At 48.3% G+C, this 20,234-nt stretch overlaps 1 protein-coding gene across 9 annotated transcripts in view; it reads right to left on the bottom strand.

The window, feature by feature from the left end:
- The window catches only part of NRG2 (neuregulin 2), a 154,833-nt gene that overhangs the window by 20,584 nt on the left and 114,015 nt on the right, over positions 1-20,234 (bottom strand). For 3 of the 9 annotated variants that reach the window (XM_031506032.3, XM_085590975.1, XM_085590977.1), the window contains exons 4-6: positions 20,000-20,065; positions 9,747-9,867; positions 881-939 (exon numbers count right to left, since the gene is read on the bottom strand). In XM_031506032.3, the coding sequence (XP_031361892.1) occupies positions 881-939; positions 9,747-9,867; positions 20,000-20,065 (246 nt within the window). Of the gene's footprint in view, positions 1-880; positions 940-1,190; positions 1,268-9,746; positions 9,868-19,999; positions 20,066-20,234 lie in introns of all 9 variants that reach the window. The other 6 variants (XM_021531870.4, XM_085590980.1, XM_085590979.1 and 3 more) reach the window with 3 other exon arrangements.

The following is a 20,234-nucleotide window of genomic DNA, read 5'->3' as shown; positions in this document are numbered from 1 at the left end:
GGCCTGTAGGAACTGGAAACTAGAAACTGGGAAGCACTTTGGGGTATTTATACCCAATGAAAGCATTAAAGGATCAGTCACTGTGCTTAAGCTCAATCCCATATGCAAGACTGTTCAACCACCTAGGAGAGACAGGAGCACCTCGGTGTTCAGGAGGGACGTAGTCTGATGCCACTTGGCAGGTTTATCCTGCATGGCAGTGAGGCTGGGAAGCCCAGAGGCAGTGGCAGCCACCAGAGTGACCTCTGTGCCACAGACTGTAAAGAGATTTCATTACAGTCACACCCTGGCTGTGATTTCCTCCTTTGGCTCAAGGAGACTCACGCCCCTCTCGCAGGAGTGGTGGGAAGATGCCCAAATCCTGCCCCAAACATCACAGGGAAAATGCCCAAATCTGCTCTGCATGGCACAGGGGAAACGTCCAAATCTGCCCTGCACAGCACAGGGGAAATGCCCAAATTCTGCTCCAAGCATCACTGGGGAAATGCCCAAATCTGCTCTGCATGGCACACAGAAAATGTCCAAATCCTGCCCTGCAGAGCACAGTCCATGTCAGGACAGCAGTGCTGGCAGGCCCAGCTCTACACACAGCACAGGCTCATCTCACACAGCACACCCACCACGTGAACTCCTCTGCATTTTGTCTGAAAAGAGCAAGCAGCATTCAGTTCAATCAGAAATAAAAGCAGAGCCCATTCCAACAAGTGGGGAGATAACAAGCCCCAGTTCTCTTGGACACGGTCACAGCTCCTCTTAGTACCAAGCAGAGCTGGGAGTGCACAAGACAGGAAGAGGGCTCTTGGAGAACAGAAGAACCTGCTTTAAGGACATGACACAGAGCTACAACAACAAGGAGAGAGAGAAGTAGAAAGAGACATACTGGAGAAGCTGACCATTGCGAAATGCTGACACCGGTCTCCTGTGAATTCGATCGGACACCTACCGGAAGAGAGAAAACCAGAAAGAGAGAAACAAGATAGCAAAATGACACCCAAACAGGCTGAACTGAGGCCCCTTCTGATCCCTTCCACAGCTCCTATCTGTCTGCCTTCAGCCTTCACCCTTACCTGCAGCCCTAAGCCCTACCCAAAGCTGACACCAAGAGCCGTCCCTGACTAGAGCACTCTACATCCACCGCTGTGCCCGGGAGGTTTTAAGTAGTGTGGTGCATTTTTTGTCTTCAAACATACTTTGCTTAGGATCTGGCATGTACAATCGCAAAGGCAGTTTCTCCAAACATCTCTGTCCGAAGAATCCATTTGGACATCTGGAGGGGAAAAGGGGAGAAATCACAGAACATGTCTGGCACAGTTCTTGAGGCTAAGGTCAGAAATAAAAAGTGCATTGTGATGAATGGAAAAAATAAAGGCTTTACATGCGTATTTACTCTTTGCTTTAACCAGGCACCTGCAGCATCAGTGTTCCAGCTCTGGTTTAGGCCAGGGTCTTCAAGCAGGCAGCCAAACCCCTCCTGCTCTGTCCTGCTCTGTCCTGCTCTGCCTGCCTCCTTCCTTCTCACCTGCTAGAAGCACCAGCTGGCAGGAAGACTGAGATGGGCTGGATGATGCTTTCAGAGACTCTGTGGAGCTGTTCTGTAGACTGGCAAGAGGCACCAAAAGCAGTGAGCAGCTGCTCAGGCGACAGCGAGCGTTGGGTGTGGAAAGCATCTCCCCACTGTGACCCCAGAAGTACCCACGGGGTATTCTGGGGGTGGTTAGAGAGAAAGCACGTACAGAGTCTCTGTGTTAACAGAGAGGAAAGGACAGAGAAGAAAGCTGAGCTGAAGGGGGCTCACATGCTGTCCAAATGCAAGGCTGTCTCAGGCTCTGTCCTGGCCTGGGTCACCTGGTGGGCCAAGGTGTGCCAGCTCATGGGCACCAGCTACACATTCACAGGATGCTCAGGTGGCAGGGAAGGTGCCCTGCAGTCAAGAGCCACCAGGCACTGGCACCAGCCCATGAGTAGCTCCCCAGAGCACTCCTCAGCTGAGCCAGGTTTGGGGAGCAGAGGGCCATGGGCAGGGGTGCAGCAGGAGCTGCAGAACCACCCAGGGTGAGCAGCACCTGCACCCTCTGCATTGTCACCCACTGCAGGTGAGCCTGGGAAGCCATGGGAGCCCAGCCTGGAGTGGTCAAACACTTCTGCCCCAGGCAGAAGTCTTGTCTTCTTCCCTCACTTCAGATCTTTTCTTCTGGGTATTCCTTGGATAGTCCTGCACAGGATCTCTAGTTTTCTTCAAGTCCCAGCTCTCACCTCCCTGTCCCACAATTCCCTCCCTTCTCAACAGACCTCTCTTCTCTCTGAGCTTAAGAGGGTTTTATCTTTATAGCATTTTAACATCTGTTTTTCAACTTGTTGTGAGTGGAGCTGCACCTGGTACACTTCAGAGCTTCCTCACTCTCAGATGCCACCCACAAGATCTCACTGTCCCACACTGATCCACAAGTGGTCAACAAAGAAGGGACTGAAAGACACCTCATAAGAAACAGATGAATCAGAGGCCAAATCTGATGTCAATGGCTCAGCTCCTGGCCAGACCACTTCAAAGGACAGCAGGAGGTTGGAGCAGCCACAGCACAGTGTCAGGCAACTGCTCCCAACCTGTGCATCTGGTCGGGGATGGTCCAGGTCTACATCCAGCTCCAGCTCCAGCTCCAGCTCCAGCTCCAGCTCCATGCAGAAAACCTTGATTTTTAGTAGTTGTACTTCATCATGGACATACACTGACCTGGCTTTGGCACTTGCTTTCTTGCTGGATTTCCCTGCAGGGTAGGCCTGAGCTGTGCAAAAAAACCTGCTGCACCCTCACTGCCCATGACCAAATGTGGGTCAGCATCTGGGTTTTTGAGACCTGTGCTCACACCTCTAAGTGGGAGTGCTGGGCTATTTGTGCATCCCAAACTGCCCATGGAGAACTTAAGGGCATGGCTCTGCGTGAGGCTGCACTGAGCTCTCCAGCCACACAGCAATTTCTCAGTATCCAAGGCACTTCTGAAACCGAAAACTGAACTCCCTAGTCAGGCATATATCTTTGAAAAATTGGTGCTTTTTTCTCATTCTTGGATGTTCATCTTGGGCACAGGAAAGGGAGATGTACCAGCCATACCAAGCCAGCTCCCAAGGAAAGCTCAGCCCAAGGGGTGACCATCAGACCTGCTGACCTTCCCTGCAATGAAGCAGAGGAAGCTGGTGCTGGGAAGAGAAGAAAATGCCCTGCTGTCAATCAGAAAGCACAAATCGGAGGAACTGGGGGCACAAAGACAGCCCCAGGGAAGCAGGACTGGAGAAACCCCTTGGAGATTGCGCTGGGCTTTTAGCAAGGAATCCAAAAGAGAAGGTGTCTTCCCAATCCTTTTTGAAGTTCATTCATCATATCTAACAGAGTCAGGAATTTCTTCACAGAGTCTTCAAGGAAATCCAGTTTAGCTTGCAACGTGCTTTCCATCTGTTTGGGATCTGACATTTCCTGGATGTTGTGAGAACACCAAAGGGCCTCAAGGGTGCTGCTGAATGAAGCAATTGTCCCACCCACCCCAAAAGGGGTGTTTTGTCAGAAAGGAGCTAAAATTACCTCAGGTGCACACCTGCAAGAGGTCAGCCAAGGCTGGAACTCCAGTGTGGCTGAGTCTGCATGAAAGACTGAAAATTATGGGAATATTGGTGGAAGGAAATAAAAGCACAGAGAAAGGAATTGGTAAGAAGTGAAAAAGCAAAACAAAAAGGTGTCAAAGAGGCTTTGATGCCGTGACAGCTACCATATAGCCCATCTTCAGATCTCTGCAGTCAGCCAAGCGTGGGTGGGGAGAAGAGCTCTTCCCTGTGTCTAGGACAGCTCAGGATTTTCATCTTTAGTTTCTCAGTGATTCAGCACGGGGAGAAGTGACAGGAAAAATACCCCCCAAACAAGAGCACCTTCTGTCACCTCTCAAGCTTGTGTACAAGCTGTCAAGACACAATGTGCCACCCCTGCATACCTGGGTTCTGGCTCCTCATAAGCAAGGCTGCAGGCAGAAGCAGTGACCAGAAGACCTTTGAGTGCATGCAGTGCTTTTGGTTCCTTTTTTAAAATATGTCTCCAACTTCTAAGCTTCTGAAGATGATTGATTATTTAATACTGTGGCCTCATATGTGGCTTCAAGGAAAGAAATTTCCAGCATGCTTGGCACATGGTTCTCCCAGTCTGGACAGGAAGAGCAGCAGAGATCATCCCTTCTGCATTAAAATCTGCTGCCTGTGGTGAGGGCAGCTCTTCTGCAGTGAGGGACACACCTGAAAGTTAAGGCTCACTGCAGCTGAGAGCTGCGAGCTGGTTTTTGATCACAGCATCCTTCTTCCTGCACGTTTGACTCAAGAGGTTCTGGCTGGCTGGCCCAGCAAAACCCAGTCCCTCCTTCTTTGGAAAACTCTTGCAGGGATTTCACAGCTGGTGGACTTCCCTGCAAATATCACCTTTGGTCTTTATGGTGCACTCACAGAGGCACAATGGATCCCTCCCCAGAGGCCAAGGGAAGTGGACAAGGGTGTGTCTGTAGAAATGGTCCTGGGAAAGGACAAGGCTGCACCAAACTCTTGCAGACAGCACCTTGTCCCCTCTGTAGCCTGAGTGGAGACTCCCCAAACTGCCCTTGCTTAACTCCATCTCTCTGTGCTTAATTGCTACCTCTGAAAATTACTTGCAAATGCCATTGATAAAACTGGTCAGGGATTTTTTTGTCCAGATTCTGTTTTCTGTTATTGCTGGAAAATATCCCATTCTTTTAATTTTGACCTTAAGACCTTTTATTTTTTTAATAACCCCATTTTGAAAACATCTGCAAAATTCTGCTCTTGGGTTCAGGATGAATTGCAGTGAGATATTTACATGGGAACAAAAATGCAGTAAGATGATCAGTCAAATAAAGCATCTCAAAAAGTACAAACCAAAATAGTTTGAATGACTCATTTTTATGATGTTTCCTGGGCACTTATTGCTGAAAATTGAGGAACTTCGATGTTTTGCCCTGTATCAGGGCAGGGCAATAATTATTGTTAATTATTATTTGCTACTTTTGTCTTCCCGCTGGAAGCAAAACTTTTTCTGTCCAGCTGTTGCTCTAAATCTTGCAAGGGTAGGCACATTTCCTTTGCACCCCCAGATCTTAATTAAAATATGCCAAATTCAGTAGCTCCATGCTACAGAAAAAATGCGAATGAGCAGGTGCTTCAAAATGACACGATAAAGACAAGCCATAGCAGAAGGACACAATGCACTGAAGTAAGCAAATGGGGAAAAAAAAATGTTTCAAGCATGTTGCTTTTCTGTGGGAAGGGCTGAAAAAGAAGACAGTTCTGTCATTGTCCCCTGACCAGTCCCAGATGATCAGGCTCTGGAGAGCCGCAAAAGGCTGGACTCCACCAAATCACTGATGGGAAGAAGAGAAAGCAACCAGAATAAACACAGAGGCCTCCTCCAGAGCAGCTAATCAAGGCATGTTTGCTGCAGATGGAGTCCAAAGCTCAGGCACATCCACTGCTGGGCTCAGCGACGGCAGCGGCCGCAGGATCTGCGTCGCTGCCTTCCCTGAGCCTTTGCTGCTGCAGGATCAGCTTCCACACTCTGATGGGCCTCAAGGGTCTGATGCAGTCACAGTGCATTGAGCAGGAGGCACAGATGGGCCACTTGAACCTGAAAAGGTACCTGATCTCATCACCCAAGATAAACAGCATGCAAAACCCAAGGAACGAGTCCTGGCTGGTTCGGGGGATTTGGAACAGGATGTGGAGATTTTCACCCCTAGCTCTTCATTTCCAAGGACATTGCAACACCTCCCCAAAGGGCTGCTCGCACATCTGTGGCACAGGGACGTCCTTGTGGCTGTGCAATGAGCAGCTGGTGCTGACCTAATGTCACTGGGAGGGGTGGAACAGCTCCAGATGCCACAGGGCAGCTGAGCAAACAGAGGCCATACAGCATCCCTGTGATAGTCACACCTTTGCATGGTGCTCTGGGAAAGCACAGGGGATCTGGCAGTGTGGCCAAAACTTCAGGATGATCTTTCTCTGTCCTGAGAAAATCTGCAGGAAACAATAAGCTTGGAGAAGGTGAACATGTGATTTTTAAAATTGGTGACTTGGATTCATCAATTAATTTTAAAACTATCTGATCTTTTATCCTTTTGCTTTGTTTTGTTTTTCATTCTCTCCTTGACTTTCACTTTTTGCCTGAGGTGGTCCAGGCCTCTGACCCGTCTGCAGAGCTGTCACCTCAGACCTGTCACTGCCCTGGAGTGACTCCCAAGGCCTCTCTGAGCAAAATGATCTGGAGAAGCGTTGAGAAATTCTTCCTGTCAAGAATGTGGGGCTTTTTAATTTACAAGGTCTGCTGAGTGAGTTCTGTCTGTGTGTGGCTCTGTCATTTCCCAGGTTTATGCAGAAAATTTGCAGAATATTTGAGGCAGGTCCCATGTCTCCCATTTAACTTCCAGGTGGTCTGTTTGCAGAGTCAGGATAACAGCACAGATCACTTTATGTGCAGCTTTCCTTTGACACCAAATTACTTCAAATTAAGGATAAAATTATGGAAGAACACAATCCAGAAAGACACAATTTCTGGAACAATCTAAGTCCATTCTAGGCTCTTCCTCAGTGAAGAAAATGCTTTATCCAAGGTCTGTCTGAAGTGTATTAAAAAGGGAGGGAGGAAGTGGGATTACAAGCAAATACTTTGTTCCTCAGGATTTAAAAGACCAGGAGGAACACGTTTCTGGGAAGCCTGTTATAAAATAATAATAAAAAGCCAGCTGCCAATTTAAGCAGTATTTGTTGCAAATCGAGCATGAACCAAATCAGGAGAAGAAATTTTTTGAGAACTCATCTGCTGGTTTTGGTCCAGATTGCTAGGGGGAGCATCTACAGGAAGGATTTCCTGTGCTTCTGGACATCTGCAAGAATGAAACCCACTCCAAGAAGCTGATTGCAGGATGGTGGCAGGCAGTGAACAAGAACACTCCAAAATTCTGGTAGCTGGTATTGGAAAGGCTGGTAACATCACATGGGTGCTGGGGCTGGGGGTAGAATCCCCTGAGCACTCAGTGAAGGAGGGCTGCAAGCTGGCACAGGGGACCAGAGGACCCCCCCCCAAGGCCCTGCTGGCTCTGATTGGAAGAGTGACATGGAACCAGCACAGGGACAACACGTGTTCCTGGCTGGAGCTGCTCACGGGGCTCTTGTTATCTCCAGAGCATTTGAAGAGGTTGTGAGCAGAACCTACTGATCTCTTCCGTGCTCCTGGCTCAGAGGCACAGTCAGGCTGGAGGGCCAAGGCTGCTGTTGCCTAGATCAGAAATGAACTTGGAAGCCTGTATCTTTGCCTCCTCTCCTTTGTCCTCCTGCATCTTTCACAAAGCACAGCAGCAGATCTGTCCTGGTGCAATGAGGAAGCGTGGAACGTATCAACTCTTTGTTTGCAGGCAAAGGTGAAGTCTGTTTATTCATCAGCATCTTCCCTTGTCATTGGGAGAGCCATTTTATGGGAAACACTTTGCAGTTCAAATGCTTCTGCATTCCTCAAAAGTTATTATCCTCTAGAATCCAGAAACTCTAATATTGCACCACTTCAAAAGCCACGTTTTCTTATCTTCAGTCTGAGATTTAATGATAAAAACACCCAAGGAGAATGAGCATCCAGGGATCTCCTGAATCAGTAAGATCAGAGGTGACTGCTGTGTGGAAGGCACTCAGCTCCCCGGGTTTCTGTGAACATGAGGCCACCTTTTCTGGCAGATAAGCAGTGACAGTGCAGACCTTCCCAGCACCTCCTTCTGGGTAACACTTTCCTGCCCTGTTCAGTTCCCATCTGGTTTTAGCAATTGGTACCTTGGAACTCATCAGGAAAGGATATCATTTTACCATCTTCAAAGTGAGGAATTCAGGCTTTTAAATGATATGAAATAATCAGGTCTGTTTGGTGTGGCACATAAAATCTTAATGGAATCCATCACTGAGCATTCCCTCTGTTCATCATCTGTCAGAGCAGCCTGGTTGGAAGGTAGGCTGGAATTGCTTTGGTTAAAACAGTCTGTCTGCTGCAGACATTTGACAACTACCACAGTATTCTTCATTAGGAAAAAGTGATTCTGATGCATGGTAGGAGTTCATGTAACTCTTGTTGTAATTAGAAATTGATCCCATTTCAATCTTCATCTGCATTTAGGTTCTTCCCAAAAGAAACAGCCTTGAAATCTGTGCCTCTGCCATGACCACATTGCTTACAGATATTGATTCATACACTCCTCCACACTTCAAGGGTTCAGCCCTTCCCAGAACAAGCCTGGAATTTCTGGGGCTTCCTGGGCTACAGCTACCCCAGAATGGTGGCTGTGACTTTAGCCATCAAATGGGGCTTCCCCCATGTTTCCTGTGGGGAACACTGACAAGAAGAGTCCACAGTGCCACCAAGAAACCAACAGCAGTGACAGCTACACTAAAGCACAGGGCTGGGTGGAAAAGGGCTGCTCCACTCCACACAGGTGTGGGAAACATGGAAGCCACAGCTGCTGGTTTCTGTCCTGCCCAGCTCTTTGGGAGAACTGGGAGATGCTCCTTCCACCACAGCTGCACTGGAAGCCAGAGCACAAGAGCTCAGCAGGATGCATTTCCACATGGCCTTTTCTGCTGCTCTTGCAGAATCAAAGGAGTACTGGGACAAAGGAGGAGATGTGCTCAGTGTGATCCAGCCCTTCCAGGCTTTCCATGGGGGCTGAGGGTTGTGTTCAGTGCATCCTCCAAGGCCTGAGGAGCTGAGGTACCTGATAGCATCACATCCTGCAATGCTGCTGGGCTGACATTCGCAGGTGTAAATACCTTTGGCTATGTCTCCACTGAGAGGTCTCTGGGTTCCAAAGGGAGAAAATTATCAGCTCTGGGCTTCTCTGAGCTGGGCAGTGATGCCTGGATCACCAGGTGAGCTCGCAAGAGGATTCCATCTGCTCAGTGAATGCACACCCAGGGCAGGAGCCCAGAGGCAGGTGAGCTCTGGGTACCTGCACCTCCAGCACTGGCAATCAGACTGCACAGCTTGTCCATAGGCACTCAGGCTTGGGGGGTGAGGTGTGAGATGCTATTGGGCTTTCTGGCTCTGAACCAGGGGTGGAAAAGTCTCACATCCCATTCCACATCCCTCAGGCTGTGCAGCCCTACTTCAAACTCTTCAAAGCTCATTTCAAGTGTAACTTAGTACACGTCTCTAGTTTTTCTTGCAGGTTTGAAGGGGGAAACAAAAATCCCACAGTGGCCACAAAGCTGCACAGAGAGGGGAACAGCTGGGGGTTAACCCTGGGCCCATGAGATACAGGAGAGGTCGGGGCAGCTCTCAGCAAGGGACCCCTCCAGTCATGGGGAGGGAGGAGGCTGTGCCCCCTGACTGGGGGATAGGATGTGTCAGCTCAGGGACAGCAAAAGGGACCCAAATTTCCTTGCAGCTGCAGAGGAGAAAGGGAAGAAAGGGAAAAGAAACAGCCAGGACAAACATATTCTTAGAGGGAGAAAAGCCAGGAAAAGTGAACAGTGACACGCACACAAAAAAGGAAAATACAAATCCTTGCCCCCCCCACCCTTGCCCCTCTAGTGCCCCTTTCTGAACCTGCACAGCTCAAACTGCAATTGCCAGGAGAATTTCAGAGCTCCCCCGAACTGTGGCAGTTGCACAAAGGTCTCCTCTCCCTCAGCCAAGAAATTTCCATATTGACACAAGAACTCCACTCACTTACTTGCATGACAGCTGATTAATCCCCTCGATGTAGTAGCACACCCCTCCATTGACACAATAGGACTTGGCTGTTTCGTTGCATTTTCTGGCATGCCCGGACCAGGAGGAGAGAGTTGTGGTTACTGCAGGGGAAAACAAAAACACACACAAAAAGAATATATTGTTATTTCCTTTGTTTGGCAGTTCTGCTTCCTTAGATGATTTTCTACAAGTTCATCTGCCAAAGTAAAAACCCCAGAGCTACAAACCTTAGCCTGTGCCTTCAGACCCACCTTCAGGTCCCAACAGGGGCTGCAACTTGACCCTTCCTTTCCCAGCAAAAGGGGCCAAGTGAGTGAGGAGTTGAAGACTCATCTTCCTCTAAGCAGCCAGCATGTAGTACAAGATCACTTTTTTGGCAAGCTGTAGGGAAGTGCCCCTTTCCCACTGTCCTTGGCCCTCCCTCATGCACCTTCCCCTGTCCTTCCACAGCCCTTTCCTCTGTCCCTTACCCCAACAGCCCCAGCAAGGTGCAGCAGCAGCCAGCCCCAGCTCGTGCTGGGGGAGGCAGCCAGCATGACTCAAGTTTCCTGGGATACAGGCGCTTTTCCAAATCTAAACTTCTTTCTAGAGAAAAGCTTTGCAGTCCTGTAAGTGACAAGAAAACCTGAAGCAGTCTGCAGAATTTCACTGTAACTCCTGTCTCTGAAAGACTCTGATAAACTTACAGCCCAAAGCAGAGTCTCCAAAGGTAAAACAAAGGCTTCTAGGAAGGAAAAAAATCAGTTGTTAGATTACTGATACAGATTGCAGAAGGTGAGCAGCTTTGGGGAATGCAGACCCATCTTCACGTAAGTTCAATAAGTGCTGGGCACTAAAAAGCATGGATATTTTACAGCTGAATACTTAACCTCATTAAAAATAGTTCTCTTTCTTGGACTACCCACCTTGCTCTGACCCTATCACAGTTACACCTCCAGCAGTGTGGCTACTGCTTACTTTGCAGCACCTTTTATGCTGTTTTTAAAGCTTCTGAGGAGATATTCTCTCCCATCCTGTTTTCCAAAGCATGAATGAGCCTTGTGGGGAGGTTAGTGACACCACCACTGAGACTGAACTCCTCCCTGACACAGGACTCGAGGAAGAAAGCTTGAACCAGAGCCAGGCAGGAGCCAGGCAGAGCCACAGGAGGAGCAGCAGGGCAAGCCATGGCCTGTCCCAGAGGGAGCCAGGGCTGCTCCCCATTCCTTGGGCAGCCCCTGTGCCCATCCCACCTCTGCAGGGGCTGCGAGGCTGCCTCAGGCTGCACCAGAGCCCAGGGCTGCATCCCTGCTCCAGCCCAGCACCTGCTGGGAACATCTGGGCAAAGGAGGCTCCCACACCTTGTGAAGCCTCTCGCACGTGGGTGATGCTTGGCACACGAGCAACCAGGACAAGTTTGTTCTGTCCCTCACGGGACCGGGACTCTCTGCAGGTGAGGGGGCCGCGCCTCGCCCAGGAGGAGATTCCCTCTGGGCCGAGCCCGGCTGCAGCAGCCACGCTGTCACCTGGGCAGGGCTCAGGGCAGAGCCCAGCTCCCTGCTCGGCCTGGCTGAAGCCATGTGCTGTCCCATCCATTGTCTCCCTCTCCCACTGACTGACAGGCCGGGGCTGTGCTGGAGCTGAGCTTTTTCCATGCTTTGCCTTGAATAACCATAGCCTCTGGCTCTGTCTTTTCACAGTTATCCAGGGCACAGCAAGTTGTCCCAAAGTGCTCTGCTAACAAGACAGACATGGAAAACACTCCAGCAGGGACCCAAAATGCTCACAGCCCTGGGACAGCAGCTGCTCCCTGAGGACATGTCCTGCCAGCCAGCTGGGAGCCAAATGTGGACAGCAGTGTGCACACACTGGGGTGTTGGAACAGAGGATGGCTTGACTAAGCCTCCAGTAAAACCTTTCAAAAATCTGAATCCCACACTTCTTCAAGAAATCCAGCACTCCCTTCCAGTTAAGATTAATGGTAACTAAAAGCCAAAGCCATTATGAGTCTGTAATTTATCTGAGGAATGCAGACTCATTATACAGACAAGACTTTATAATTTATACCTTTACAAGATAGTAGCACATTTCTACTCAGGAGAGGAGAGCTGTGGGTCTCTGATAAGTGGGGGTCTCTGCAAGTGTACCATTGGATCAGGGAGCACTGAAACTTCATCAACCAAAGAGCTGGTGCAAATTGAAAGGCACATGGATGAAGAACAAACACAGGCTGCAGGGAGCTGTCACCCCTGCAACCATCAAACACACCATTTGGTAGCAAGCAAAATTATCCATCTGGCAAATTCTCGCATCATAAACCCTACAGGAATGATTTTGGAGCAAGCCTTGCCACAGCAAGAGAGGCAGAAAGGGAGAACTGAAAACAGGGCTTAGAAACCTCCCCGTAGGAAACACCCCAGATAAGAAGATACCAACCCACCAAGAAAGGTGGATGGAAAGATGCAGTGCTGTGTGATGATACAAGGAGGATTACAGTGCTCATCAGCCAAAGATTGCATGGGATCCTCATCCCATAGAAACAGTTTTGTCCCTTTTAAACAGTTTAAAAAGATCCTGACATGACTGAGGCTTGGGCATGCTGGGCACTTCTAGGGCAGGGCTCTCAGTTGAGCTGTGCCTGTCAGGAAAATACATAGTTGATCACCCCTACTAGAAGCATCTTTCTAATGTCATTATCCTTTAAGCCCTGTTTCCTGCAAGTACCTTGCCTTTTATCCCAAAGAAGCAAAAAGTGTTTTAAAACTGAACCATGGAATCATCTTACTATAGCCCATTTGTCAGCACAGAGATGTGGCGAAGGCCACAGAGAGAGGCAGTTCCCTGTTGAGAAGAAACCATCAGGAAATGAGGCCATTTCAGACTATAAGAGTGGTCAAGCCAAAGATGTCTTGGCCCCAACAGTGGCAAAGCTTAAAAAAGAAGATCAGTGATAATCTTCCTTAGGCCATGCAGGATGGGCAGCTCAGAGACAGCCCCAGGCAGCCACAGTGTTGTCACATTTAGTGGTCTTTGCAGGACACTTCCACCAACATGTTTAGTTGCTGCTTGAATAAATCTAATCTTGTAGCATCCACAATATTTGTGAAAAGAGTTCCAGTGCTATGCACACAGCATGTAAGGCCACATCTCCATTTTAATTCTTTTAACCTTTCCTGGCTCTTTTATTAGAAAATATAGTCAATTTTCCCCACTTGTTTCCCCTGTGCTACCTGTGGCATTACAGGCACAGCCAGCATCTCCCTCCCTAGCTGGGAAGCAATGATTTCTTTCAATTCTTTTTTGGGTCATCCCTGGTTCTGTCTTTCTCTTTGGAAATAGTGAGACCATACTGAACACATTATATTTATGGGATATTTATTCCAGTCATAGAACTTCCTAATGGATATTTTTTGAGGTTTGATGTACTGAATACAAATCTTTCTCTCTTATAACCCTGAAATCTCACTGCTGTGTGGTAAAACACAGTCTAGAGCCTTCCAAGGTGCCTGATTACCCTGAGATGCTGCTGCAGCTGGGACTTCACGTTCATGAGAGCAACTATTTAGGGAGCAAGGATGGAGAGACCTACCAAGCTCTGAGGGAGGACAAAGGCAGGCAAAATGTCTCACTTAGAAAATGTTAACTGTGCCTGGGTTGAAGCGTGGCCCTCTGACACCACGTGCCTGCAGATCACACACAGGCACCTCAAAGCATGATGCCAAGGGAGATTCCAGTGGGTTTCAACACACTGGTGGGATAATTCCCAGATTCACAAGCTACTTTGTGTTTAGCTCTATTCCCCATCAGCCTGGGCCACTGCAAATACTTGACTAACTGCATGCCTGGTGCAGAGTCATTGGGATGTTGGATGTTGGTGAAGTGAACCTCACACACAGTTTATTTACAGCTGCGCAGGTACTTTCACCTCTGTACCAAACACTACACAGCTGTGCCTGGTGATCCACAGGCACAATTACTTCCCACAGCTATTTCACATTAACTGCTGTCCAACACCAGGCAGATTTTACCCTGCATTGGCTGGTGTGGCAGAGTAAGTCCTTCATTCAGCCTCCAACACAACTCCATCTATGCCAAATGACTCAGAAAATTGTAAAATTGCTGAGATGAGTGGAGAAGTGAATAAACAAGGGAGCAGTTTTGGGTGGTAGCAGGGTGGAACAGGACTCATGTAGGCAGTAGGACGTGATGAGGGGGTTGTACATTAACACCAGTCATGAACCAAGGTACTTCAACAAATTAAAAGCAGAAAACCAGGAGTGTGCATGGGGCAAGCAAGTGGTGACATTTCCTTTTGACCAGTGGGAATAAGAAAGGTGATCCTGAGATACACAGAAAGCCCCTGCAGGGTGGGAGGTGGGCTGGAGCAGCTCACCCATCAGTAGGTCAGATCTCCAGCTGGTCTTCAGTCCCAGGACTGAGAACAAAGCAGGAGGGAGGGAGGAGGTGAGGACAAAGAACAGAGGGGAAAAAGGAGGTGAAGAGAAAAGGGCAGTAAGGAGGTGAGGACCGGGAAGAGAGGGCTGCCTCTTGATGATGTTTTTGTGAATGATCTGCAGCCACGTTTTATTGTTGCTGCCCCAGCCAGTGAGGACAGAGCAGCATAAACACATGAGAGGTTCAGAGCACTGGAGTCATTCAGAGAGTCTATTTTCCACCACACGCCTCAGTTATTCTGGACTATCATCAATGACAGGGCAACAGAGAAGAGAGCCAGGGGCAGTGACTCTGCCAGGTGGACTTCCCTTCACACAACCCATCTACGCAGAAAGGCCATTAATGATTGTGCAGGGATTCTTACACAATTCCTGCCATGCAGGTCATTTAACCTTTGCAGGCAGCTCACCAGCCTGTTCTCAGAAGTCTGGTGAAATACTCCCCCTGCAAAGAGTTAATTAATGCAGCTTGGACTATAAATTATAGTTAATTTTTCACAAACTACAGCTACTGTCGAGGAGAGCAGGGAGACAGCGATGGTTTCGCCACTCCTTTTCTTCTTTATAAATAACTTTGGCTGGTGGGTTCATAGAGTACAGACACTTTATTCTCTCAATATTTAGACATTCAGTTAGACAGATGAACTCAGCTGGTTGGGAAGTGTATACAGATTGCCTGCTCTGTATATGCCTCATGTACTTACTGATAAAACACAGAATGGCTGAGGTTCCTCTCAACAGAGTTCATCCAACTGCTTGTTAGAAGAACATGGATGAGAAGGTGTCTGGCCAAGATATTCCTCGGTTGTAGCACTGTAATCCTGGCGTGAGCCACACTAAATCCATGATTTACACTGATTAATGCATGGAGGGCCTGGTGATCCTCACCATTCCCTCTGTGGCAGATTTCTGTATGTCTGATACGACACCTCCTCCTGCAATAAACCTGAGCAGAGCCTGGATGCTCCCCGCTGCTATCTGTACATAAAATCAGAAGGGCCTGTGCTCACTGGGGTTTGCCTAAAAGCAGACTGGGGACTCTGGAGCTCATAAAAATTCTGCTCCTGTGTGTTTATTCGTTTGGAAATGACCAAATATTTACCCCCGCATTTTACTGAAAGAGATTCTGCTAGAATCATGTTTCCAGTTCCCAAGGGCATCGTTAGGATCAATAGCTGCAGACTAGGAGTTCATCCCAAGATACAAATACCAGACCACAAGGCACTCATCTTAGAGCATCAGATGCTGCTGATCAAAACAGCACAGGTTGCATTCCCCACCTCTCCCATCTGCACTGCTCAGGATTTTCACTAAGAAATAAGTTTAAAGGTTTCTGAGCACTCAGGGGCTGCTTGTTTCCATGTGATAGGCAGTTATTGCAGGGCAAAGTCCTGTGTTATTGTCAAGCTTCAAGCTGCTCCTCTGGAATGATCTCTGCAGCTTTACGAGGGAGCCCTTCCTATGCTCTTCTCTACCACAGGGGTCTGAAAATGCACATGAGAGCAGTACAGCATTTCATTTTCCCAAATCCCCATCATCAATTGTAATAGCAGCAACATGATACTTCAATGAGGGGATTTGTTCAGCAACCTAAAAATCCTTTCACAGAGCCAATGCCAGCATGAAAGCTTCACAGGCAGAGCAGCTGAAGCCCAAGAAGTGAAGCAACACACCAGGATCCCAGGATGGAGCCAGAAGAGCAGATCCCCTGGTCCAGAGCCCAGTTCTAAAGGCTGGGCTCAGCCTCAGTGCTCCCAGGGCACATCAGCTCCCACCCCACATTTCATCCTGCCCCTCTTTGCCTTTGGAGTCGCTGCCTGTCTTTACATCACATCTCGAGTGGCAGCTGCGTGACTACTTAAAAATACACAGAGTGCAAAATGAGCAGTGAGCAGGATGTGGCAGCTGCCAGGCACCACAGAGCTCTCTGCAGACTGGCAGCGAGATCTCCAATTCACCTCAAGGCTCCGTGCCTGCGTGCGTGCAGGTTCCACTCAATTACAACCCCACCTCCAGCAACGGGGCTGGAATTAGCTGAGCAAAGACCACGCCAGGACTTATTTTTAGTCTAGCAATGAAAACTGCTCTGTTCACATGGCCAGCCTTGTGTCTGCTCTGCCGTGCTCTGGGCTGGCTGGACACCCTTCCTCTCCAAGCCCAGAGCACTGTGCTCATCTGCAGCACTGGGAGCTCCAGGAGAGCTCAGTGGCCTCAGGCTGGAGGGGCCAGGGACTGCCCAGCTGGGACTTCACGTTCATGAGAGCATCTATTTAGGGAGCAAGGATGGAGAGACCTGCCAAGCTCTGAGGGAGGACAAAGGCAAGCAAAATGTCTCACTTAGAAAATGTTAACTGTGCCTGGGTTGAAGCGTGGCCCTCTGACACCACATGCCTGCAGATCACACACAGGCACCTCAAAGCATGATGCCAAGGGAGATTCCAGTGGGTTTCAACACACTGGTGGGATAATTCCCAGATTCACAAGCTACTTTGTGTTTAGCTCTATTCCCCATCAGCCTTGGCCACTGCAAATACTTGACTAACTGCATGCCTGGTGCAGAGTCATTGGGATGTTGGATGTTGGTGAAGGGAACCTCACACACAGTTTATTTACAGCTGTGCAGGTACAGAGCAGCTCACCCATCAGCAGGTCAGACCTCCAGCTGGTCTTCAGTCCCAGGACTGAGAACAAAGCAGGACGGAGGAGGTGAGGACAAGGAAGAGAGGCAATAAGGAGGTGAAAAAAAGAGAGGATTAAGACCAGCCAACTCACAGGCAGCTCTGCCATAGTCACTCAGTAAAAGCCAGGCCAGACTGGAGCAGATATGGGGGGTTGGTTGAACCATAACCAGGTGGCACATGTTCCTGTGGGGTGTATAACTCACAAAGCACAGAACAGCCACTGCAATCATGAGGCTGAGCTCACCTGGCAGAGGCAAAGTGATGAGAACAATTCCAAAACCCAGCCACACTGGGCAGCAGGGAAGGGATTAAACTTGATGGGATTGCCTGAATGACTTTACACCAATGAGGCTACAATCAGCCACATGGCATCATCAAGAAGACAGCTATGAAATCAGACTGGTTTGTGGAGAGTTAGACTTAATTGGGGGAAAAAGGACTGTTTCAGCTACCCTTCCCACAGGGCTCTCTAGAGGGACTCTAGGGAAGGCTTGTGATCCCCAGCTGATGAATAAAGGCCCCATAACTAAACCCAGAGAGCCCAGTTTTCACTCAGGTGCTTCATATTACCCCCAATCCTCTTGCTCCCAGCACAGCTCAGCGCTGCCTGTTCTGCTCTTTCTCCCTGTTTTCCCTTCTCCTGTGCCCCCGAGCCTCTCTCTGCTGCAGAGCACCCTCAGCCAAGGGCACTGACAGCCCCCAGAGCCAGGCACTCACCCAGCCAGAGAGCGAGCAAGGAGCACGAGCAGAGTCCAGGTGAGCAGCTGCAACGATCCACATGTTGGTTTAGAGCACCTGCCCACCACTGGCACGTCCCCCTCTATCCTGACAGAATCCAAGCCACGCTTCCCCCACCTGGCCTGAATTCTCTCCTTCCCCTCAGGGCTTCAGCTGCTTGTTGAAGTCAAGGTAAAGAACTGGTGGAGAAGTCAATAGCAGAAAGAACAAGGGATTACCTGACCTTCTCAGAGACTTTAAACGTTATCTTACCTTTTTAAAATTAAAATTTGAGAAGGTTTTGCTATCTCTGTCCTGCATAAACCTTCCATCTCAGAATGCCCTCCAGATTTCTCTGACCCTGCTTCCATTTCTGCCTCCATCAGAATGCTCCTAAATATCAACACTGGTTCCTATCCTGTTTACCCAACAGGGCCACAGACTCCTGAACCTTCTTTAGCTGCCTCATGCTGCACTGTGACAGGATCATGTTACCATTCTGAGCTCTCTGGATGTTGAAATGAGCATAAAGGACCTTTCTCTCTGCGTTAGGGCACAAGATCGAGTTACCACATCCCTGCAAGTTCTTGCCTGTGAGCTGAGCCACGGTGACCACCCAACAGCACAACCTTAGCCTGTGACAAGCACAAAACGAAGTGCCTCATTTAACACATTTTCACCACCAATGAGGCTACTGCAGCACAAATGAAGCTGAGTGGAACCTCATGCTATTCACAGACCAGGTACTGGGGACATCAGTGTTTAAAATCCAGCAAGGGATTTATAAGATTTCAGTGAAACAATGAGAGTAGGGACAACCTACAGGTGACTCTGAATACAGATACTGAAAAGAAATGCATGATTTCTACAAGAATGAGATACATGTCTGCTCTCCAGATTATCCCACCTCACAACATCTTCATCACCTCCCCATATGCTGTACACACGTGTAAGTCTATGATACAACATCAATCACCATAAAAATCAGACAGATTCTGAGTTATTGAGTTAACACTTGGGAGATATTGCAAAAAAGGGATGTGAAATGAAAAATGAGTTACAACTTTAACTCTGGGGACTTTTCCATCTTAAGAAAGAAAAACAAAAGTGATGATGCACCCACAGAAGAAAGAAGTTTTCCAAAAGGGGAAATTTCTGTGTTTCCTTTCTGAGATTTGGCTTTGAGGAAAATAGCATTAATCTAATATGATGCAAATAAATAGTATGGATCTCTTCTGGTGAAAACAAAGGGAACATCCTGGGGAAGGATGCTGTGGCCATGGCATTAATGATGCTGTATCTCAGCTTGGTATCTCTAGTGCAGTGCAAGGCTAAGCACTACACAGGAGCACATTTTAAGTGTAGTTTTCTAATCAGAAAAGCTTTTAAAGAATACCTGGCCAGTGCCTGCTGTGGCTGCAATCAGATTTCCTTTAAATTCATAAAAGACTGAGCTTTCAAAGGAGGAAACATCCCCATAAAATCTGCAGAGCAGGACTGCCAACAGTGAGGCACAGCCAGCTGTGCTCTCAGCTCTGGGCATCTGCAGCTGGGTTGGAAACACACACAAAAAAAAATAAAAAAATCTCTGCCTGGTTCTGCCTTCCCAGGGCTTCTGCCAGGATCCTGGTGGGCTCCCACTGGGGAGAGACCCCCTGACACAGACATAACACCCTCCACCAGAAATTGCTGAGCCAACATCCAGGCATCAGGATTCTAATCTACACTTGTATCCCCTCCTTCATTTTTATTGCTCTGTGCCCATTTTCTACTGCTTTTGGGACAAATGAATAGGAGGGAATGTTAAAAAGCATTCCAGCCACATTAAATCAAATTAAGCATTTGGGGAAATAAGTTCTTGCTTTCTGGAGGCTCAGAAAAAAATGGGATGGCAGGGCATGGATGGATTTTCTGCAATTTTCTTATTACCTATGCTTAGAAGACTGATGTCTTTTTTTTTTCTTGTAATTCCTACAGCCTGTTTTGGTTTTATCAACTATCCTCAAAAAAACCCCAAACCTAAGCACAAAAACAAAGTAATAAAATAAAACCCTGTTAAATCAAAGGCCATAACAAGCACATCTTGCAAGTATCAGTAACTCCATGTACTGAAAGAGCTGAGAATGCTTAAACTTCAGTTGCAATTTTAAGTAGCATGTTCTTCAAGATGCCATTGCAATAGTTATCAAATTCTCCCTCTCCAAGACAGGCACCAGCAATATAAATAAGATTTTTTTAAAGATCCAGGGAAAGGAAGACCAGTGGCTTTGGGAAAAATCAGACAGAAGGAGTAATTAAAGAAGATTCCAGGAGGCAATAAAGCATTTGTGCAAAATGTCTCATAATAACAAATAAATTAGGGGAAAGCAGCTGTATGGGGGGAGTGGGGGAGAGGTACTTACACTCTTCTTCCATAACAACTATTTTAGTTTCTGAGGCTGGTAAGACTTGTGGTGCTTTCGTTGTTCCTGGGGAAATTAAGGTAAGAAAGTAGTGAACAAAATATCTCTTTTGAGCAGAGGAGGGTGGGCTTAGCTACTGTGGGGAGGAGCAGAGGGGCAGGTGCTGGTGTGGGGCACAGGCTGGGGGCTGGTGCAGGGCAGGGGATTGGGGTGACAGAGGCAGGACAAGGAGTGT

Source organism: Lonchura striata, chromosome 13 (genome assembly GCF_050655825.1).
Source record: "Lonchura striata isolate lonStrDom1 chromosome 13, ASM5065582v1, whole genome shotgun sequence".
NCBI classification, from domain to species: domain Eukaryota; kingdom Metazoa; phylum Chordata; class Aves; order Passeriformes; family Estrildidae; genus Lonchura; species Lonchura striata.
This window is presented reverse-complemented; position numbering and strand designations above follow the sequence as displayed.